The sequence below is a fragment of the Colossoma macropomum genome, unplaced genomic scaffold (genome assembly GCF_904425465.1).
Source record: "Colossoma macropomum unplaced genomic scaffold, Colossoma_macropomum, whole genome shotgun sequence".
NCBI classification, from domain to species: domain Eukaryota; kingdom Metazoa; phylum Chordata; class Actinopteri; order Characiformes; family Serrasalmidae; genus Colossoma; species Colossoma macropomum.
This window is the reverse complement of record NW_023494785.1, coordinates 46,079,923-46,102,840: the sequence shown is the minus strand read 5'-3', so window position 1 is coordinate 46,102,840 and position 22,918 is coordinate 46,079,923. Positions and strand designations below refer to the sequence as shown.

Sequence of the window (22,918 nt, the reverse complement as noted above, 5' to 3'; positions counted from 1 at the left end):
CACATGGTTCATTCTGTGAGTTGGATTTAAAGGTCACTTTGAAATGCAGGTTCCTTTACATTATACAGATAGTAGATGGCTTGGAATGTGAATCCATGAAAACCACACTGTGTAGCGCCACCTATCTCCTCTCTGTCACTGCAGTTTCGTTACGCCACCTGTCCAGAGGTGTTCCTGATGCTGATCGCTCTTTTGTGTGCTGCTCTTCACGGAGCTGCCCTGCCCCTCCTGTGCGTCGTGTTCGGGGGCATGACTGACAGCTTTGTGCAAAGCGGACAACAATTCAATTTAACCGGTATGCATAAAGTTCCACATTGCACTCCCACTAATTTATAGAACTGCACTGAGGTCCATTTAGAGCACTGACTACTTTCTTGTCTTGTGTGCATTCAGTAAGGTCTAATCAGCCTGCAGAAGTCTGCAAAGTTTATTGTTTCTAATGCAGGATCGTGTAGATGTTCTTAACTTTCAGAAGTTTTTGGCTAGTTTTCAGCTTTTTGTTCTCCCTCTGAATGAAACTTAACAGGAAACTACACCTTTAACATCACCATGAGCTCCTCAGGCTGTGTGACCATTCCTGGAGTTGACATTGAAGGAAAAATGACAATGTGAGTTACCCTCGGTCATACTCGTTGTTTATTTCATGAATGAACCAACATTTCAGTGGTTTTTTTAAAGGTCTTTTTATTTCTTCGTAGGTTGAAAGATTTTGATTTCTCATGAGTTTAATTGTTAAATAAGAAGAAAAAAAAGAATCATCACTATTGAAACACAGATTCTCATCTTTTTAGTGTTTTAATGTAAAATATGATGATTTTCTGTGTGAACAGCTGTTCAAAGCTGTGTTTGCTGGTCATGAACTGCTGAGTTTCTGAGCTCAAAATCAGCTAAAATTGTCACTGAAACAGTCACTACTGAAACAGTCACTACTGAAACAGACACTTTGTTGAACCAAATTAATTCTTTTAGTGCTAGACAGCTATTTATAGCTACATAACCTGTACCGACAGGAAATAAAGTCTGGGATTTTTAGGTGACCCTTTATGTCATGTATGTCATTATATAGCAGTGTTTAACCTTCACTACAACAATGCTAATTGCTGCCAGCACCTATTCCAAATACTATGTTAGCAGCAAGCTAACAGGGAACAGGATAATGCTAATGACATAAAGCATTTACTGCTATAAAGTCTTGTAACAATACAGTTTTGTATCCCATTTAAAAATAGTTACAACATGTTATTACAGTTTATTTTAATTACAGTAACTATGTGTCAAATCCGCAGCCGGTAAGTTTTAGCACATTAACAATTTACATATTTTATTTATTTATTTATGTTTTTTTTTACAGTGTAGTGCTGTTATAAGACTTTGTGTTGGTTTCCTAGACATTGATTAAGCATAATCTTGGACTAAATTTAAGTATGAATGGAGAAATAACATTGGAAATTATTTTCAGTCTAGGCTTAGTCGTAATCTATTCCCTTAAATTGGCCATATGTTTAACTTGAGAGTTGTCAAATCTTAGATCTTCTTCTTCTTGTATCCTAAAGGAACTCTTATTACTTTGTTGGACTTGGGGCTGCAGTGTTGCTCCTTGGAACATTCCAGGTCATGCTGTTCTTACTGACAGCCACCAAACAGACCAAACGGATCCGAGAAAAGTATTTCCACGCCATCCTCCACCAGCAGATGGCATGGTTTGACACACATCCCATTGGAGAACTCAACACTCGACTCACAGAGTAAGTTGATCAGTAACGCCTGAAACACTGTTTATTCCCATTGGACATTTTAAAACTTTGGGAATTCCTGGTCATTGGTCTATAATTGAATGACATTAATATGACTTTTTCCCTTTTTGATCCGAACAGTGACATTAACACAATCAACGATGGCCTGGGAGACAAGATCTGTATCTTTGTCCAGTTCTTCTGCAGATTTATCACAGGCATAATCATCGGATTCATCTATGGCTGGAAGCTAACGCTGGTCATTTTGTCAGTCAGTCCACTACTGGCAGGTTCAGCTGCAGTGTGGTCCAAAGTACGTACAGATGGCATTCTGAAAATTTCATCTTCGCAGAAGCTAAGAGAAGCCAAACTACTAATATAATGGAAATATCAGAAATAAAATCTGGTCCTACTTGTTGTAATCATTGCTTTTTAACTCAACCTTATTGATATAAATAATAAGCCACCTAGACTCCTCCATTCCAAGAAACAGGAATTCAAGGTCTGAATCTGAGGACTTCTGCTTTAATCTAAAAATAGTCTAATAGTCTTATTCTATATTAAATGATAAAATATCGACACTTGGGCCTCCATGTACTGATAACATTTTAGGTACAAAATATCAGGATATTATACTGTAATGTTTTTTTCTCTCCTCCTTACATGTTGCAACATTCATGATGAATACCAGCGCATTTAGTCTTGCTACATGCTATTTTATCACTTCAATTAATCAAGTAAATATGAAGTATTTTTCCACAGATTCTTGCCAGTCTCACCAGTAAGGAGCTTTCAGCCTATGCCAAAGCTGGGGCTGTGGCTGAGGAGATACTTGTGGCCATCAGAACAGTGGTGGCTTTTAATGGGCAAAAGAAAGCTCTAGAAAAGTGAGCATCTGCTAGATATCTTCCCTTGTCTGATGTCAGTGTGAAAAAATGCATTTGTTCTTTGCTACTTGTTGCATAATAGTACCCAGACTTGTTCAGTGCATTGTAGATTTCAGTCAATGATAACTGCTTGTATTTCAGGTATGAAACCAATTTGGTGGATGCAAAGAACTTTGGAGTGAAGAAAGCTATTACCACAAATGTGTCCATGGGCTTAACGCAGTTCTTCATATTTGCTACGTATGCCTTGGCATTTTGGTACGGCACAAAGCTCTCTGTGGACGAACCGGAGAACTACTCCATTGGAAAAGTCATCACTGTAAGTTTTCATTGTGTGCCATTTTTACTTTTCTATTTACTACTAAAGTAACTAAATTTGCAAAGAATGGTCCGTGTAATACTGTACATCTCACCGCCATCCTTGACGTTTCTAATATATAAAACTATATAGTGTGCAACAAGTTTACGAAAACTCGTTTTCTACCTCAGGTCTTCTTCTCGGTGATGATTGGAGCATTCTCTTTGGGTCAGGGGGCTCCCAATCTGGAGAGTATCGCTAAGGCCCGCGGTGCTGCATATCCAATCTACAACACCATTGATATGGTATTACCATCTTTTGATGCCTCATTTTGAACTTAACTTTTGAATAGTGTCCTTTTGCATAACGAAAGTATGGCCAAAATGCATTATCAGCAGTAACTGTTCACCAAGTTCACAGTGATTTATTTCTGTCTCTCAGCCCCGTCCCATTGACAGCAGTTCAAAGGAGGGCTACAAACCAGACACCATTAGAGGCGACATTGAATTCAAGAACATCTACTTTAGCTACCCTTCCAGAAAGGATGTGAAGGTAAATCATATGACAAGCATGGTTTGCTTGCTGAAAACCAGCAGTATTTTTGATATAATGTCTTTTTGCAGATTCTTCAGGGGATGAGCCTAAAAGTGCCTCGTGGAAAAACGATTGCTCTGGTGGGGGCTAGCGGCTGTGGAAAGAGCACCACCATTCAGCTGCTGCAAAGGTTTTATGATCCAGATGCAGGGGAGGTAAGTATGAGGATGTTGGGGTGCTATTGACTGAGAAGGTCTTTGTGAAAATTGTGCACTTTATAATTGGGGCTTAATGGTTCAGCTTTCTGTTTGATGTCGGATGCAGGAATATTCCCAAAATCTATAAAGCTATAGGTTAAGATCATCTGTGCTTGCAGGTGACCCTGGATGGTCGAGATATCCGATCCCTGAATGTGCGATGGCTGAGGGAAAATATGGGCATCGTGAGCCAGGAGCCCGTGCTCTTTGGAACAACTATTGCTGAGAACATCCGCTACGGCCGCGAGGACGCCACTGATGAGGACATCGAACGGGCCGTGAGAGAAGCTAATGCCTACGAGTTCATCTCCAAACTACCAGATGTAAGAGGCTTGATGTTCTCCATGATTATGAGTTAAATATTCTGAAAGGCTTGGGATCATGTTACCTTCTGACTGACAAATGGAAATGGACAAATGATTCCATAGACTCTGTAGTTTGTGTAATACAGACTTTGGGTAGCACTGTTTCACACAATATGAGCAAGAGCCAAACACAGTGATAGTCAGTCAACAGGAAATGGCCTCAGACTTTTGACAATGTAACCTTTCTTTTAGATTTCTGTAAATGAATGCTACAGCACTTTTGTTTGGAATGAATTTTTCTGGGAATTCTATCTAAAAAATCATATCAATATTTAATTTATTTTTCTGAGGCAGAAACTGAACACCATGGTGGGAGAACGGGGGGCTCAGCTGAGTGGTGGGCAGAAGCAGAGGATTGCTATCGCTCGTGCTCTGGTCAAGAACCCCAAAATCCTCCTTCTGGATGAAGCCACATCAGCTCTGGACACTCAGAGTGAATCCATTGTTCAGGCTGCTTTAGATAAGGTAAAATTACCCCAACTATCTCTTGACAGACTGTTTAGACAGAAAGCGTATGTCCACAGATCTCCCAGACCGCATTTGTCTTTTTCACTCTTGGCAATTCATGGTTCCTTCTGTCAGGCTGACTGAATGTCGTGAGATTTTGGATCATGCCTATGCATATGAAGTGAACTGGGTCCCCCAGTCAGACATTAAGTAAACTGGTATGTCAGCATGGATTTTTTACAATATGCCCACAAACTGATCCTTTCCCTCTATACCTCATTTACCAAGAATCATATTAATTTTCTCAGGGCCTCTACTTGAGTTATGATAAGCATACTGCAGGAAGGTGTTCTGTGACTATTACTACCTGTAGTGTTTGCCCTGTTTGCAGTTTGATATAGAGGGGGAAGACCATCATTCTTAATAAATGCATCTTATCTAATATAGATATTGATGCTTTTCATACTACAGAGGTTGCAACGGAATGTTTTGCAGCCCAATTGTCATTTAAGTTGCCCAGGACCTGGAGAGAGAGAAAGGCTCCTTTTAGTCTTGAAAGTGTCAGGAACAATATTTGCCTCTTTGTTGTTGGACAGTGAAGTGAGACACTTTGGACCAAATGGAGTGTTGCAGGAATATGGAGGCAAAGGCTGTGACATGTTCCTGTCCATCAACCTCCTGTATCAAAAGACCATAAAGCCCCTAATGACTATTTCTTTGAATCTAAAATGAAAAATACAGAGGAATCAAAACTGATGCAGTTGTTAAGCCTTGTTTGAGGTCACTGAAGACAATTCCTCATCCAAATCCATGTAGCAGTCTTTTAGTGTCCAAATTTTACTGAGCTGAACAGGGGGTACTACATTTTTCCCTGCTTGATCAGTTTCTGTTTAATTTAGGAGTGGCTTGCGAATCAGCTACTGATAGATCCGGTGTGTTCAGAGTATAAAAACATCAAAATATGCAGGACAGTATTCTAGGATTAGGGCTGGGAAGCACTGCTTTAGGGCAATGAAGGCTGCAGCTATTTCTGAGAAATGTGGGACAAAACAACAGTACCAGTCTGCCATACCTGGAAACCTCTTTATCTCTTTGACTGATCTAAGTTGAGGCATGTCTTGCATTGTGTTTACTGGACTTTACTGGAATCGATATGGATACCCAAGGAGTCAAGAGATCTCTCCAGCAAGTTTCACTTCTTTCTAGTTAGTGTTAATCCTGCTCTGTGGAGACCCTAGAATATCTTTTGGAGGTGGCACAGATGCTGCTCCACTGTATGTGAGTAGACTACAAAGTCATCAATATGACAATCTATCAACTGCTGTAAAGAGACCGCAACAAGAGGTAGAACTCAAACAAACTCAAGTAGCCTTCTGTATGTTACACAGGCAGTCTTGGATATGTTTAAGTTATTCTTGTCAGCATGTCCACGCCATACACAAACGCAATGCCTACAAATAGAAATCGGTATCCGAGTCTTTAAAAGTCTTTGAAAGGTAATTAAATCTGTCTCACTAGCTTCTCCAAGGCACAGTCATTAAAGGGATGGGACACTGGACTGAACCACTACAGCTATAGTGTCTCTGAAACCATTCTGTCACACTTGTAGGTGATGCACATTTAAATAGTTAATTCTCATCCATATCTTATTGCAGTTCTTTTCATACTGACTGCTAAAACCATGATCAAGACTGATCCAGAGTGCTGTTTTCTAGGCCAGAGCAGGTCGCACTACCATAGTGATTGCTCACCGACTGTCCACCATCCGCTCCGCTGATGTGATTGCTGGCTTCAAGGATGGTGAAGTGGTGGAGCAGGGCACTCACAGAGAACTTATGAACAAGAAAGGTGTCTACTACTCTCTCGTCATGCAGCAGGTATGTAGCAGTTATCCTACAATAGTCTGATTAGACAGAATCTAGGGCATAACAGGTTGTTAGATTTAAGACGTGTAGGGAACTTCGGGAGATATCCCTTTCTTTATTGTTGTCTCTAAAATGCAACTTTCCATTAAACTCTGGTCCACAGACTAGTGGGAGACCAGGTGATGATGAAGATGAAGATGTTTCAGAAGGGGAAACAAGCCAGGAATCATCTGACAGTGAGAGCCTCGATGACCTGGTGGAGGTAAAAATAGAAAATGGAGGTTTTGAGAGAAGCTCAATAAGACATAGCATGAATCTTCAAAGGAAATCGTCAAAAAGGAAGTCAGGAAAGAAGAAGAATTCAAAGAAGTCAAAGAAGTCAAAGAAGTCCAAATCCGAAAAGGAAAAGAAGGTACAGTTCATTTTTCTGTTGTGGTATACAGACAGTCATAACAATAAATGTATGAAATAAAAAAAGACAACACAGCAATCAATCACACAACTTTGCAACCAATCATAAAATGTTGTGGTTTAATTCTTTAGTTTTAGTGTTCAATCATGACTGTTTCTCTATTAGGAAGAGGAAAAAGTTCCTGAAGTCCCTTTCAGCAGGATTTTGGCTCTGAACAAGACAGAGTGGCCCTTTGTGATGGTGGGAACGGTGGCCAGTTTTGTGGGAGGAGGTGTCTACCCCTGTGTGGGCATCCTCTTTGCCAAAATCATTGGTGTGAGTAGTTTTCTTTTGTGTTTGCCAGTTGACAGACAAATAATTCCTGTGTGAGCATGTGGTGATTCTAGGCTGCTCCATATGTCATGTACAACTTAAGAACACATGGAAACGATTTCATAGGCATCTGTGAAAACAGAACTTGTTTTGTATGAAGGTGTTTGCTGAGACTGACCCTGAAGTGAAGCGCCAGAAGACTCTGCTGTTCTCTCTTCTGTTCCTGCTTGTTGGAGCTGTTGCATTTATTACATATTTCTTTCAGGTATATCAGCCTGAACATGAACTCACATTATCTCTTCGTGTTTAATATTAGGTTCTGTGAGTAATAATTTTGTGATATTCTTACCTATTTCAACTTTTGTTGATGTTTTTCTCAAGGGCTATATGTTTGGCAAGTCTGGGGAAATTCTGACCATGAGGCTGAGAAGTCAGGCTTTCAAAGCCATTCTAAGACAGGTATGGCAACACTTGCCCATCCAGTTATATTAAATCCATGGTTGTTCAATAATTCAAAGTCACATTCAAAGTCAATATAGGCTTTTTTTCACTGCAGAAAGTACAGGAACATTTGGCACTCAATAACTGGAACTAGGGTTTTTTCCATTGGTCATTGCTCCAGGACCAATGGGTCCAGTTTTTAGTTTTTGGTACTTGATCAAGATTGGTACCAACATGACTGAACTTTACTCAAGGGTATTCTCCTCTGTTTTTAGTAACACTTGCAGCTGAAATCACCAAGCACTATTACATCACCAATAACAAATAATAAAGCCAGTTTGTGCTCAATTTTTACACTCAACGAGGAAACAAAGACATTAAGTCATATTTGTGAGTGCAAAACATTGCAATATATTATTACATGTCAGGCAATAAGTTAAGCTAACCATCAAGCACAGTAGCCAAATATAAAGAGGCATAAAGTGACCAAATTATATTGGCTTTTCTGGTGGTTTCAGCTGTCTTAAGCAAGTGGAAAATTAACTTCCACTGCAAGCTCCACTGGTTCCTGTTTAGGTTGGTTTTTATTTTTGAACATGCAGTAGACAAAGCCCGAAGTGCACCAAAATGTGAACTAGAATGGAATGCTGACTCTCAATCACTATTTTTAGAGTTATAACTTTATAAAGAGCTCATGAAGGTGATATTATCTACTTTTTTAGCTAATGCTGATTTTATTATCATTTAGCAGTTCCATTCAATGTCATTACTATGACCATTCTAGTTGTTTCTCAAGCATTTGGAAAATGAACTAGAACTACAACTAGAACCTTTTGGGTCAGTTCTTGTTTTTGAATGTACACTGGAAAAAATGCTATAAATGTGTAGAACACCTGTTTTTTTATTGATGACAAAAAGTTTTTTCTCCTTGTAGGAAATCAGCTGGTTTGATGACCACAACAATGCAGTAGGAGTCCTAACCACTAAATTAGCAACAGATGCATCACTGGTTAAAGGAGTGAGTGGAACAATGATTTTTGCTATAGTAATCAGATTTAATTATGAACCCTTTTCCATCCAAATTAAAGCAGCTACTTGTTTATGTTTGTTTGAGGCTTGAATGTTTTATTGAAGGCTGTATTGGCATCTATTCTTCAATTAGTATTGAATAGAAAACCACTGTTTATTTGCTTGGCTTTACACTATTTGTTTGGTTAACATTCAGTTGCTTAAGAATTGAGTTCTATTTTGACAGATTTATCAGTTAGTCAGGTTCTGAATCTGAATAAACAAATATGTTCTGTCACTCCCATTTTTAATTTTGCTTTCAGGCAGCAGGTTCTAGACTGGGTTTGGCCACTGGCTCTGTTTGTGCCCTGGTCATTGCTGTGGTTGTAGCCTTCTGCTTTAGCTGGCAGCTCACACTTCTCATCCTTGCTTGTGTTCCCTTCCTCACTGGAGCTAATTTCATCCAAATGAGAGCAATGTCAGGTCATGCATCAAAAGACCAGAGTGCACTGGAAGCGTCAGGCAAGGTGGGTAGACTTTTCAGTGTTTTAGTTTTTTTTATTGGTTTCATAAAGTAAATAAATGTAAAAGTAGATTCTGAATGTCATATCTCAAATTAGAACTCCACTGACCAGCACACCAATTTCCAATTTTCCACAGATATCCACAGAAACTGTTGAAAACTTCAAGACTGTTGTTGCATTGACGAAAGAAGATGTTTTCTTCCGCATGTTCAATGACAGTCTCAGTAAACCATATCGGTAAACCTTAGTTTCAGGACTAATTTTCTTAGTGCATATGTTTAGTTTATGAACTACCATATTACTTTGGACAATATTTAGTAATTCTAAATAGTAGATTTTAGTAATTCTATTATGAACTTTCAGGTCTGCCTTATGTAAGGCACCAATCTATGGAATCACCTTTGCTGTTGCTCAAGCAATTCCTTATCTCGTCAACGCTGCAGTCTTCCGCTTCGGAGCCTGGCTGATTGCACACTGCTACACTGAATATGAGAATGTTTTCTTGTAAGCACAATTTGGAATCTACATCAAGTCAGTTAAGTTGGCTTTTAAACACACTACTGAAGCCCTGTTTCTTCCATTAGGGTGTTTTCTGTAATTGTTTTTGCTGCCATGAGTATTGGTCAGTCCTCATCATTCGCCCCAGACTTCGCCAAAGCCAAAGCAGCAGCTGGGAGGATCTTAAACTTGCTCGAGAAGACGCCTGAGATTGACATCTACAACGAAGGAGGAGACAAACCAGTAAGGAGTGGACTTTTTGGCTTGGTCTCATTTTGGAAGCCAAAACGTATTATATTGCATGTTATAATACTTAATTAGATCATCCCTGTAGGTTTTGTTGCTCCTGTTCCTCTTTAGATGAACTTTAAGGGAGACATAGAATTCCGTGACGTGCACTTCTCCTATCCAACGCGTCAGAATGTGAAGATTCTGCAGGGCCTAAACGTGTCCGTGGCCCAAGGACAGACCCTGGCTCTGGTGGGAGGCAGTGGCTGTGGGAAGAGCACCTCCATCCAGCTGCTGGAACGCTTCTACAACCCTGCCAGTGGCCAAGTGGTGAGTTAAGAACCCAGAATGGGAATCAGATATCTAGACCCTGGTGTTCCTCTGATTCACTGACTTAGACAACAAAGTCAGTCATTCAGCTTATAAAGGCTTAAAACACTGGTTTCAAATAGGTCTATTCATTTCTAGCAGAAAGTCATTACGATATTGCTGGGTTTAGCATGCTAGCTGTGTTGGTCACTGCTTGTCTCTCTCAGTTTGCAGATGGGACGGACACTCGGACGCTCAATCTTGCATGGCTGCGCTCTCAGCTGGGCCTGGTCTCTCAGGAGCCCATTCTGTTTGACTGCACCATTGCTGAGAACATCCAGTATGGAGACAACAGTCGTGTGGTCAGTCAGGAAGAGATCGTGGAGGCTGCTAAAAATGCCAATATCCATGACTTTATTCTTGGCCTGCCAGAGGTAAATTTTAGCTTCACTGTTTTATCTTATTATACATATTTATGTCACAGTAAATTCTGAGTGTTAGTGTTTCTGCTAGAGATGCACAATATATCTGCAGGCAATATATTGTTCAAAGATAAATGGGAAAATGATCATTATTGGTCTAATAATGGAATTACAGCCAATAACTTGGCACATTTTTTGTACACATATATACACTTTGATGCTGTAAACTGAAAACATCAACAAATCATAGTAAAGATTTTCTTAACATGAATCTAATCTAGCTAATGATGTGTAAATAAAAAATGGTTATTGCATGGTTGTTTTTTAAGAAATATAACACACGTGTGGGAGATAAAGGCACTCAGTTGTCCGGAGGGCAGAAACAGAGGATAGCCATCGCTCGAGCTCTGGTCCGCAAACCCAGAGTGCTGTTGCTGGATGAAGCCACTTCAGCTCTGGACACAGAGAGTGAGAAGGTCAGTGAGAGGCTCACGGTCAGCTTTTGCGTATTGAAAAAGTGTACATGTTAAAAGCATGACTAAAATTAAGGGATTTGCAGCACAAGACTTTAAACAAGCCTGAACCAGCATGGAATGTATGCTGGGCTGGGCTGTTTTTACTAGCTTGCTAGTTAAGTTACTGTTATAACCCACACTACTCACTACGGTGACGCTAGCTAATAGCTTAATGTCACTAAATAACTTTGCTTGTTAGCTAAGATAAGATAAACTGAGTCGAATGGGGTTTTTTTCCAGTGTTCTGTAAAGCTTCTCCAGCCTCATAAGAGTAGCCATGACATTGTGGGTGGAGCATGGAAAGGTCACTCAGCATTATGTTGAGAAGAGTGCTGATACATGTGTCCTGCCTTCATTGTGGTGCAGATTGTGCAGAAAGCTCTGGACGACGCCCGCCAGGGACGAACCTGCATCGTCATCGCCCATCGCTTGACCACCATCCAGAATGCTGACATCATTGCGGTCATTCAGAATGGCCAGGTGGCCGAGCAGGGCACGCACAGCGAGCTAATGGCCAAACAAGGGGCATACTACGCCCTGGTGAACGCACAGGTCTCTCACTAACTCGTTTAATTGTGAAAGTGAGGTTGTTTTACGCACAGTTGTCCAGCAGAATGCTGCCATGCACAGCTTTACTTATGGACTATAAGCAATCATGCTAAGCTATCTTGTCTGACATGTTTCAGCTGCATATCACTTGCACTTCATGGCACTCGGTCACAGAATGACAGATGCAGTTCAAGGTACTGTAGAAAAAGATGTGTAATTAGTACAGCTGTTTTTTATATAGAACTCATATTCTTTAGTGTATGCTTTAGTTTCAAAGCGATGTATAACATTTACTTGAAGAAAAGTTAGCAGTCAGTTAAGTATTTCACTATTTCTAAAATGTCTGTTTGGTACAGAAGCTGTCTGCTCTGTTTCCATCTCTACATGGGATTCTCTGTTCTATTTATACTGGGATTCTCATGTCACTCGTGAGAAATTTAATTATAGGACTGTAATTACAGTTGTACAGTAAAATACTCTTGCCATATATTGTAAATACAAACAACTTTATCTTTTTTAAGACTTATTTTGCTGTTTCCACTTGTACATGTTGTGTAAGACCACTTTCTGATTTTATCACCAATTAAATATCATGTTTTGTATTTATTCTACATGCATGTGTGGTGTTAGTTGATGTAGAAAAAAAATGTGAGGTTAATTTGTGTTATTTATGATTACACATATAGCCAGTGATCTGTTTTCTGCTCTACACTATAGAGGACTGAGTGCCAATTCTGCACTCTAGAAAATCCCTGTAAAATTACAGTAAATTACTGGCTACGAGTTGTATTATTTTTACAGTAATTTACTGCACCATGTTGACGGTAAATAAGAGTAAATTAACTGTACACTGTGACTCCACACTCACCACAAAATTGCGGTGATGTAGCTGTTCTGCTCTGTACTTGCAAAAATAAGCTGTAATTAAAACAGTAATTCTTGTATTTTTACAATTTTAAAAGGAATGCAGGTTAGTCAGCAGTAACTTACTGTACATTTACACATTAAAAGTGAACTTTACAGTTTTTTTTATTAAAAAAGAACACATTTATTCACCATGTTCTGCACTGCATGTACGTCAAATGTTTGAAAAAAAACATATTTAAAATGCAAATACAGACATTTTTGCATGCACAAAAAATCTTCTTGTAATTTGTGCTGTTCATATTTTATGATACAGGGTGCAGAAAGCTAAAAGCTAACCACAGGCAAACTAAGCAGTCCTAATGCAAAAATCTAGTTGTTAAACCAGTATTTCTAGCTTTGCGTGCAGCCAAGCATCGGTATTGCATATCATGGTGGCCAACAGAGCAGATTTGAATAATACATTTAAGGTCCAACTGAACATAAGAGCAAAACAGATCAGACCTAAATACAAATACTTCTTCTATTATGGTGAACACCTTCATCTAAGCAATCATGGTGAATCCTGTACTTTAACTTCCCCCTACTGGTCATTCCACTGGCAGAATGGAGATTGTCTTTATATTTTTAATAACTTCAATGAAATAAGTATGTTTTCATCATAACTCTGTTATCAGATGAACTAGGACTCTGTCATCTCTGTGTGTGTGAAATGTTGAGCTGCTCACCCATTCAATCAATCAATCAATCAATCAATCAATCAATCAACCTTTATTTTCACTCAGAAATACATTGAGGGTGAACCTCATTTCAATGTAGTTGAGCATTTACAGAATTAAAGGGATGATAAAAATGAAAATGAAATTTAATCAGGTGAAACTAAAGTGGACAGTAAAAATCACTGTAAACACTGTAAAAACACAAAATAAAAGGCAAAATAATTAAGAGAACGATTAAGATTTGATTAAGAAGAAAAAATATAAAATGAAACCAAGATAGTAAACCAATTAATAAGATTTCAACATAAATAGGCAAATTTAAAAGTAAAAAAAATAATTCAATAAACAGAGTAATACAATAAAAAATACAATTATTGGGAAGAAAAAAGGAAATAAAACTATTATTAAAATAAAAGTAAAATTAAATAAAAAGAAGAAAGTAAAATTAAACTCAACTAAAACTGTTACAGGCCGTCTGAAGGTGACTAAGCATCCAGCTCACATCACCTCGTCCTCTCTCCGTTACACTGGCTGCTGTCCCTGCTGTATAAAGTTTGCAGAACCATTCTCCTCTCTACCTCAGAGAACCTGACCTCTTACTCTCCCTCTCGCTCTCTCAGATCTACTTATAATTACCTGTTCGCTGTCCCAGCACCAGACTTTCCTCCTTAGGAGGGAGGTCCTTCAGTGCCACAGCCCCCCATACTCTGTCTTCCTCAGTCTCTCCATGACGGCTCCTTCTTCTACTGTCAAACCTTTTCTTTTCATGAACGTTTCTCTCCCTCCTTTTCTGCTTAGTCTGATTCTTTTTTGTGCTCTTCATGTAAAGCAACCTTGGGACTGTGAAAGGTGCTATATAAATGTAACTTTATTATTATTATTATTATTATTATTATTATTATTATTCAAAAACATTGTTTGCTTATTGAAGAAATTCAGTTGTTCAATTATTAAAGAGAAAATGTAATTGTGGTCCAGAGGAGGACGGGTTCCCCTTTTGAGTCTTGGTTCCTCGCAGTGTTTCTTCCTCTTGCCTTACGGGAGTTTTTTCCTGCCACTGTCTCCATTTTTTCTGTGACGCTGCTTTGCGACGATGCTTGTTGTAAAAAGTGCTGTATAAATAAACTTTGACTTTGACTATTGAAGAAAAATGCAAAAGGACCTTTAAAACAGGTGGGAATTTTATATCATGGCTGCTGTGAAAAGAGTGTCAAGTGTGAGTCAAGAAATATTAATATAATCGAAATTGAAAGCTGTTTATTGTATCCAAGGTTTTAATTACTGGTTTGACACTCAGTAAGAAGCTGTAATCAGAGATTCCAAGATAGTGTGTAATGAAGAATTCATTCACTCCGAACAGCAGCATGTGTGATTTTCACAGTCTTTCCTATTTATTAAATCGCAGGAAAGGACAGCCTGAGTCACGTGTAGCATAAAGCATCAAATAAACGCCTCCTCTCACCATGACCAGTCTTTTCATCACGCTCAGTGACATGTGATACTCTGTGTGTGTGTGTATGTGTGTGTGTGTGTGTGTGTGTGTGTATAAACATAGCCCATAGGTGTCTTCCTCAGCAGGCCAGAGGTAACATAAACTTTATATGGGCGCTGTCAGCTGTTCAGGCTGCGCAGGTAAGAGATGCATCTTTTCCTCTCTTTTACCTCCATTAGACAATTTTTTTCCTTTATATTGCTTATTTGGTTAGAATGAGATGTTTGTAGTGGTGAACAGTGTGGCCTAATTCGCAGGTACTTTTGGAAAAAGCTGTTTTACAACCTGTTGATGAAAAATAGATTTTATAAGAAAACCATAGTAACAGTACAGGAATTTCTACTGGATTCTTATGTGACTCTCACAGTTATTTGGACACTTATTACAGTTTATAAGATGCTACAGAAGGATTATACTGTAGCAATTTACAGATCAGTAATACGTGGGTAAACATAGGATAATATGACGTTAACGATTTGTGCAAACCTGAACATTACATGCTCAGTTTTCTAGTTGTTACTGAACAATGAGTTTGTAATTTTAACCAGAACAAGTAGGTAATAAAATGGTAAATTCATAGTATCGAGTTGTACAGACTTAAACATCACGTCCAAATTCTCTCATTATTACTAAATAATAAGTTGGCAATCATAGTGTTCACAAGTTGCTAATACAATGGGAACATAATTATAACATTCTGTACGAGACTAAACATTGCATGCTAATTTCTGAGGTGTACCTAAATAATAAGTTAACAATTTTTGTGTAACAAGAAGGTAATAAAATGCTAACATGATGTAAAGTAAACATTACATGCTTGATATTAGTATTTTCTTTTTAGTAAATCATACATTAGAAATTTTAGTGTTAAAATGTGGCTAATAAGAGGTGGAAGAGTGGTAAGTTGTACTGCCCAAAAATGATGTGCAAATTTTTGTGTTGTCAATAAATAATGAGATGGTAATTGTAGGTAACTAGTTAGTAATAAAAGAAGTGGTAACAAACTGTAACTACTCCATAAATGAAATATTAAAGTTTCAGGTGATACAAATTATGCATGTATTTTTGGTGAGTATGACTTGTTTCCATTTTGTCTGATTTTATTAGCAACTAGTTTCCACTACAATTAATACACACCTCCAAAGTTCAGTCTTAGAAGCTGGTTGATGATTTTCTGAAGTAATCAAACACATTCAGTGGTGTTGAGGTCTGGACTCTGGGGTGGTCAGTCCATTGTTCAGCTTCTTTGTTTGATGTGTCCGTCTCCTTTTCTCAGTGAGGTTCTTCTTGACAGCTACACATCCTTTCAGACCCACAGCGCCGGTCGTCTTCTCACAGTGGAAGGATGGACAGAAACACCTGTGGATGTTTTCAGATCTGATCAGCTTGATTTTCTCCTCTCTCTCAGAGATGAAAGCTTTAAGTGCTGTTTATCTGATGGGGGCAGTTTTAGGGTCAACCAGCTCTTCCAGGTGGTTGTTAGGAGACACATTTTCTCTTATTCAGTTTCTATGAACTCAAGTTTTGGAAACTTTGACTTCTTTATGCAAGTGGGTTATTTATACATATGTATGTAGTAAAAAATGAATAACTGTTTGACTGGAAATTGAACTGTAAGAAACAAAATGGGAGGTTGGACAGTAAGTGTTATTTGCCCAAATACCGTTAGCTGTTGTGTATTTGTATTACAGGATCTCTGACACCTCTATCAAACATCATCATATTGCATACTCATTGTAAATAAGTTTACTGTAAATATGCTTACTGTAAAGTGTTACCAAGTATGTCATGCAGTTGTTAGTAATTCAGTCTGAGTTCACCATTGTTTACGTTCAACCACCAAGTTTAAAATTTAGAGTACCATTTTTCTATAAGATCATCTTTGTGAAATGTTTGTAAATGGTTTAAAAATATTTTACTAATAGTTATTAATTAGGTCATAAACAAATCATTAACTAGCAGTTATAAAACATAAATAAAAATGACAACAGTAACCTGTTCTATCAGCCAGCTGTAACAGTGGCAGACAGAAACAGACTCTCGCAGACGAGACTGCAGTTAAGATCTTTAATAACAATAGGATGATCCAAAAACACAGTCGGAAAGCCAGAGCAAAAAGTCAAAAACGAGAGATCCACAACAAGACAAAAGGACAAGGCAAAAATCAAGGTCAGGACAGAAAAACAGGTCATACATATTTAAGCCCGGACTTTAGTTTAGTTCATTGTGAAGTATCATCTCAGCATGAGCCTACCGAGTCGATACACAGGCATGGAGGCCTACCGAGTCGATACACAGGCATGGAGGCCTACCGAGTCGATACACAGGCATGGAGAGAACACTCGGTAGGCTCATGCTGAGATGATACTTCACAATGAACTAAACTAAAGTCCGGGCTTAAATACTAAACTAACAAGGCATGTAATGAGGAACAGGTGTGAGTGCGATTAGAAATCCGGAGAAGATAATTGCTGATAAGTTGGTCTGATGGAGTCCTGAGTCATGTGAGGATGCAAGGGGTTCTGGGAATTGAAGTCTGAGGTGGCAGCATTGGCTGCAGTTTCAGCCATGCTGGAAGGAGAAGAGACAGTACCCCCCAAGGCATCCGTGACAACCACCACCCACCCAACCGGAGGCATCAGAGAGCGAGACCCAGAGAGGAACTGGAGATTTTCCTCCTGGGACATCCTCTAGGATGGGGGGGCTGGCCTTTCTGGATGCCTAGCGTTAAAGTCTTTCACCAGCCCAGGGTCCAGGATGTCTTTAGCTGGTAGCCAGCTCCTTTCATCCGGTCCATATCCCTCCCAGTCTATGAGGTATTGTAGGGTTCCACCACTTCACCAGAAGTCCAGCACCTGACAGACGGCACATACCAGTGCGCCCTCTACCTCCAGTGGCTCAGGTAGCTCTCCGTCTGGCGATGCCTCGTCCAAGGGCCCAGAGACCACTGGTTTGAGGAGGGAAGCATGAAATGAGGGTGAAATATAGAGCTGGGCAGGCAAATTGAGTCTTTATGTAATATTATTGATTCTACAACTTGAAATGGACTGATATACTTGGGCTGCAATTTAAGACCACCCTCCCCAAATCTGAGGTCCTGTGTAAACAGCCAAACCCAGTCTCCAGGCTGATAGGAGGGGGTCTCCTCATGATGCTTGTCTGCCTGCTCCTTGGCACACTGGAGAGCCACCTCGAAGTCACAATGTGTCTGTTCCTAGACCTCCTTACTGCGTCTTATCCTGTCATCCATGGCTGGGATGTCAGAGGAGGTTGCAGTCCAAGGTGCTAGTGGGGGATGATATCCTAACACACATTGAAAAGGGAGTTGAGTAGCAGAGCATACCAATGAGTTTTGAGCGATCTCAGCCCAAATGAGATATTTCGACCAGTCACTAGGGTTGCTGATACAAAAGGCTCTTAGGAATTTGCCTAACTCTTGGTTTACCCTTTCACAATGTCCATTCAATTGTGGATGGTATCCAGAGGTCAAACTGACATTTATACCCAGATATACGCAGAAACTGGACCAAACTTGTGATGTGAACTTGGAACCTCTGTTTGAGACAATATCCTCAGGAATTACAAAGTTATGAAATATGTGAGCATAAAGAGCCATGGTGGTGTTGAAAGCAGAAGGCAGGGATTTGAATGGGACAAACTTAACACTACGTGAGAATTGAACGATTATAGTGAGAATAATTGTGTATTCTTCTAAAGGTGGTAAATCAGTGACAAAGTCAACAGGCTTGTCTGGGGTTAAGATGTTTAGCAGTGTGGAGATATTCTAAGTTCTTATGATCAGTAAAGACCAGGAATGGATGAGCTGCACCCTCCAGCCAATGGCACCATTCTAGGGCTAGTTTAATCACTAATAATTCACAGTCACCAATGCCATAGTTATGTTCCACTGGCGAAAGTTTGTGTGAGTAAAATGTGACAGGAAAACGCTTGTCGGGTGTTCCACTATGTTGAGACAACACAGCACCCACTCCGGTCTCAGATGCCTCTAATTCAACCACAGATGGTTTGGAAGGAAATTGATACACAGGCACAGAGAGAACACTCGTAGCTCATGCTGAGACAATACTTCGCAATGAACTAATCTAAAGCCTGGGCTTATATACTAAACAAAGACATGTAATGAGGAACAGGTGAGAGTATGATTATAAGTCAGGAGAAGATGATCACTGATAAGTTGGTCTGATGGAGTCCTGAGTCATGTGAGGCTGCGAGGGGTTCTGGGAATTGTAGTCTGAGGTAGCAGCATTGGCTGTAGTTCCAGCCATGCTGGAGGGAGATGTGACACCAGCAATATACCGTTCAGCTTCATCAAATATTCATACTCATCAGATATAACAGCTCACTCTTATCCTCTTTATTAAGGTGTTTACATAATTACCTAAATAAGAATCATAAAGTTTTTTTTCTTTCTTCTGTAAAATAACCTTCTCAGAGATAAGCTGTAAAACTGTCTTGTCAGACCAACATTTTTGTTGACTTTGATTTTATAGATTTTGTTTTTATTGTCATTTTTTAAGACAATTTGAAAATGCTGCTCCTTATGTTGTATTAACATTGTATGGACAAAAGAAATGCTTCAAAATGACTTGGAAAAATATCTGATTCTATTGACTCATATTCAAATTAGGAAGGTTTTTTCTCTTCTCCTGTAAAGTAACCTATAATCTATAATCTGCAAATTGATTATAGAGAGTCATATACAGGAACACAGTCATGGGTGAACAAGGAGAACAGAAGAAGGCTCAGCACACAGCCTTGAGGCATGCCAGTGTACAGGGTGATGGGGGATGAGAAGAGTTTGTCTAAAAGACAGAGGTCTGTCAGTCAGGAAGTCCAGAATCCATTTGCATAGAGATGTGCTGATACCAAGCTGGCTAGCTTTAAGATCAGCCTGGAGGGGATCACAGTGTTAAATGCTGAACTGAAGTCAATGAACAGCATTCTGACACATGAGTTCTGACAGTCTAGGTGGGTCAGTACAGTGTGGAGCGCTGTGGAAATGACGTCCTCTGTTGACCTGTTTCAGCATTTGGCAAACTGGTGTAGGTCCAGTGTAGCAGGCAGACAGGACTTCAAATGAGAAAGAACTAGTTTTTCAAAGCACTAGGAGATGATGGAGGTGAGTGCGACAGGGCGGAGGTCATTCAGAGCTGAACCAGTCGAATGCTTTGGCACTGGCACAATGGTGGCCGTCTTGAAGCTGGTTGGGATGACTGCCTGGACCAGCGACAGATTGAAAATGTCAGTGAAGACCCCAGCCAGCTGCTTAGCACAGGCGTTTAGCACACAACCAGGTACTTCATCAGGGGCAGCTGCCTTTTGTGCATTTACCTTGCTCAGAGTGTGGCAGACATCTGTGGTGGAGAGTGTGAGTGGCTGCTCATCAGGTGGTGAATCTGTTTTGGAGAAGACCACCTTATTTCCCCCGTTGACACGAGCATAGAAGTGGTGGGCTCATCGGGAAGTGAGGCCCAGTTGGTAGGGGACGCAGTGCAGGGTAGTTTGAATTCAGTAATTGACTGTATGTCTTGCCACATACACCGGGGTCAGAAGAGTTGAAGTGCTTTTCAATCTGCTGTTTGTAGCAATGTTTAGCCTTTAAGATCCTCTTCTGAGGTTGGCTCTGGCTGAGCTGTAAGCCTCCTGATCTCCAGACCTGAAGGCAGCTTCTCTTGCACTGAACAGGAGGAGAACCTCTCTGTTCATCCAGGGCTTCTGATTAGGGAAGGTCTTTGTTATTTTGTGAGTTGTCACTCTATCCAAACCGCTGTTGATACACTATATTGCCAAAAGTATTCGCTCGTCTGCCTTCACACACATATGAACTTGAGTGACATCCCATTCTTAATCCATAGTGTTTAATGTCAGCCCACCCTTTGCAGCTATAACAGCTTCAACTCTTCTGGGAAGGCTTTCCACAAGGTTTATTAGTGTGTTTATGGGAATTTTTGACCATTCTTCCAGAAGCACATTTGTGAGGTCAGACAGTGATGTTGGACGAGGAGGCCTGGCTCGCAGTCTCCGCTCTGACTCATCACGCTTTGCATTGCGCTTGGTGACGTAAGGCTTGGATGCAGCTGCTCGGCCATGGAAACCCATTCCATGGAGCTCTCTACGCTGTTCTTGAGCTGATCTGAAGGCCACATGAAGTTTGGAGGTCTGTAACGATTGACTCTGCAGAAAGTTGGTGACCTCTGCGCACTATGCGCCTCAGCATCCGTTGACCCCGCTCTGTCATTTTATGTGGCCGACCACTTCGTGGCTGAGTTGCTGTCGTTCCCAATCGCTTCCACTTTGTTATAATACCACTGACAGTTGACTGTGGAATATTTAGTAGTGAGGAAATTTCACGACTGGACTTGTGGCATCCTATCATGGTACCATGCTGGAATTCACTGAGCTCCTGAGAGCGACCCATTCTTTCACAAATGTTTGTAGAAGCAGTCTGCAGGCCTGTGTGCTTGGGTTTATACACCTGTGGCCATGGAAGTGATTGGAACACCTGAATTCAATGATTTGGATGGGTGAGTGAATACTTTTGGCAATATAATGTATGTTCCAGGAGAGAGTTGGTGTAAATGTCAGTGTGAGGGTGTGCTGGAACTGGTGCTGAAGAAATGAGTCAGCTTTGATGACTGGGGTGTACTTGGGGAACAGGAACAAAGAGAGGTGGTCAGACTGTCCCAGGTGGGGGAGGGGTGTGGCTTTGTAGGCATTAGCCACAATGTTGTAAATATGAGCCAAAGTTTTTTTGTCCCCTTGTAGAGCAGGAGACATTCTGGTGAAGTTCTGGAAGTCCAGATCTCAAACTGCAGTGATTAAATTCCAGATTCATAGTTTGCAGTTTGCTAATAGCAGCACAAAGATCTTTCATAGACACATTAGCATTAGCATCTGGGGTACATAAACTGCAGCAGCAACAGTGAAGTTAAACTCATGTGGAAGATAGAAGGGTCTGCACTTCATAATCAGGAACTCCAGATCAGCAGAGCAGTGGGTGTCAACAACGACAGAGTTTGTGCACTATGCTTTGCTTACATAAATGCAAAGACCACCACAGCGGCTCTTAGTTCTTTGTCAAGCTTGTTTGCCAGAGGCCGCACATTGGCGAGGAAGATGCTAGGTAGGACTGCCCGGTATGAGTTTAGCCTAAGCTTTGCATGCAGACCTCCACGCTTACCCCATCTTTGTTTACGGTCTCAACGCTGGCGTCAGGCTCTTCTGGTCAGTGTGAATGGCTTATTTGGTCTCTGCGTCCTGGTCAGCTCCAGAGGTAGCTCCTTGAAGGCAAAAGGATTTGGTCCAAAATAATGTTTATGTGGCGATAATTAATATCAAGCAGTGTCTGTCAGTCGTATCTGAAGTTCGCAAGAATGAGTCGAGTGAGTCGAGTAAAAATGCAGGAGATTTTTACATAAATAAACACTAGATCACTGTTCCAAAATGTGTCCAGTGACTGCTTAGAACCTGTCGATCAGTTTAGTTAAACCACTTAAAATCATTTTACCCAAAATAATTTCCCAGTACTTTGGAGATTGTTCTACACGTATATCCAGTGATACACGTGTATCCAGTGAACAACTAGAACATATTGGTCATTTTTGTGTAATTTAGTCAGACCACCTTGGAACTTACCTATAGTAATGACCAGGTTCTTAAGTGTACCTTACACTTACCTGGTTAATACCTAGAACTGTTGGAACTAAAAACATGCACTTGACTCTCTTCTCAGGAGGACACACGTTCTGCTACAGGCATTCTAAGAACACGTGCTCACAGCACATTCAGTATGAGGGAGGAGACCACTGCAGCAGGAACCGACCCCCCACCTGACCTTCAGGGTGTGTTCGCTTTACTTCCAGTTATTGTGGCATTTTTCAGTCAGAATCAGCAGGAAACCAGGATGCAGCTTTTCACCCTGTTTGTTAAAGTTGTTTTGCAGAGTCCAAGAAATTTATCAACAAACAACATTTACTTTTGATTCATGGTTTTACCTTTGGTTCTACGTTTGATTTAACATTTTATTCTATAACTAAAGAATGCTGAAGAACGCCTAGCTGCTTCCTTCAGAACTGTTCTTGCAGTTTATTTACTCTATTGTTTGAAGGCAAATGGAGAGCAAAGACAGTTTCAGAACACGTTTGTCCAGATTAATGACCACTGCAGTAAACCTTCACAGCAAACTGAGGGATGGAGGAACCACTAAAAGCACTGAGGG

General features: G+C 40.2%; 1 protein-coding gene across 5 annotated transcripts in view; it reads left to right on the top strand.

Moving 5' to 3' along the window:
• The window catches only part of abcb5 (ATP-binding cassette, sub-family B (MDR/TAP), member 5), a 63,490-nt gene that overhangs the window by 3,612 nt on the left and 36,960 nt on the right, over positions 1-22,918 (top strand). For 2 of the 5 annotated variants that reach the window (XM_036596651.1, XM_036596634.1), the window contains exons 5-29: positions 145-295; positions 527-608; positions 1,554-1,745; positions 1,875-2,046; positions 2,496-2,620; positions 2,762-2,939; positions 3,110-3,223; positions 3,360-3,470; positions 3,542-3,667; positions 3,829-4,032; positions 4,369-4,539; positions 6,237-6,398; positions 6,550-6,798; positions 6,964-7,113; positions 7,271-7,375; positions 7,492-7,569; positions 8,486-8,569; positions 8,883-9,086; positions 9,220-9,320; positions 9,447-9,587; positions 9,668-9,824; positions 9,942-10,139; positions 10,346-10,552; positions 10,870-11,016; positions 11,422-12,215. In XM_036596651.1, coding sequence (XP_036452544.1) covers positions 145-295; positions 527-608; positions 1,554-1,745; positions 1,875-2,046; positions 2,496-2,620; positions 2,762-2,939; positions 3,110-3,223; positions 3,360-3,470; positions 3,542-3,667; positions 3,829-4,032; positions 4,369-4,539; positions 6,237-6,398; positions 6,550-6,798; positions 6,964-7,113; positions 7,271-7,375; positions 7,492-7,569; positions 8,486-8,569; positions 8,883-9,086; positions 9,220-9,320; positions 9,447-9,587; positions 9,668-9,824; positions 9,942-10,139; positions 10,346-10,552; positions 10,870-11,016; positions 11,422-11,619 — 3,807 coding nt within the window. In that variant the 3' untranslated portion in view covers positions 11,620-12,215. Of the gene's footprint in view, positions 1-144; positions 296-526; positions 609-1,553; positions 1,746-1,874; positions 2,047-2,495; positions 2,621-2,761; positions 2,940-3,109; positions 3,224-3,359; positions 3,471-3,541; positions 3,668-3,828; positions 4,033-4,368; positions 4,540-6,236; positions 6,399-6,549; positions 6,799-6,963; positions 7,114-7,270; positions 7,376-7,491; positions 7,570-8,485; positions 8,570-8,882; positions 9,087-9,219; positions 9,321-9,446; positions 9,588-9,667; positions 9,825-9,941; positions 10,140-10,345; positions 10,553-10,869; positions 11,017-11,421; positions 12,216-14,707; positions 14,820-16,119; positions 16,152-22,432; positions 22,542-22,918 lie in introns of those variants that run through there. The other 3 variants (XM_036596643.1, XM_036596659.1, XM_036596668.1) reach the window with 3 other exon arrangements.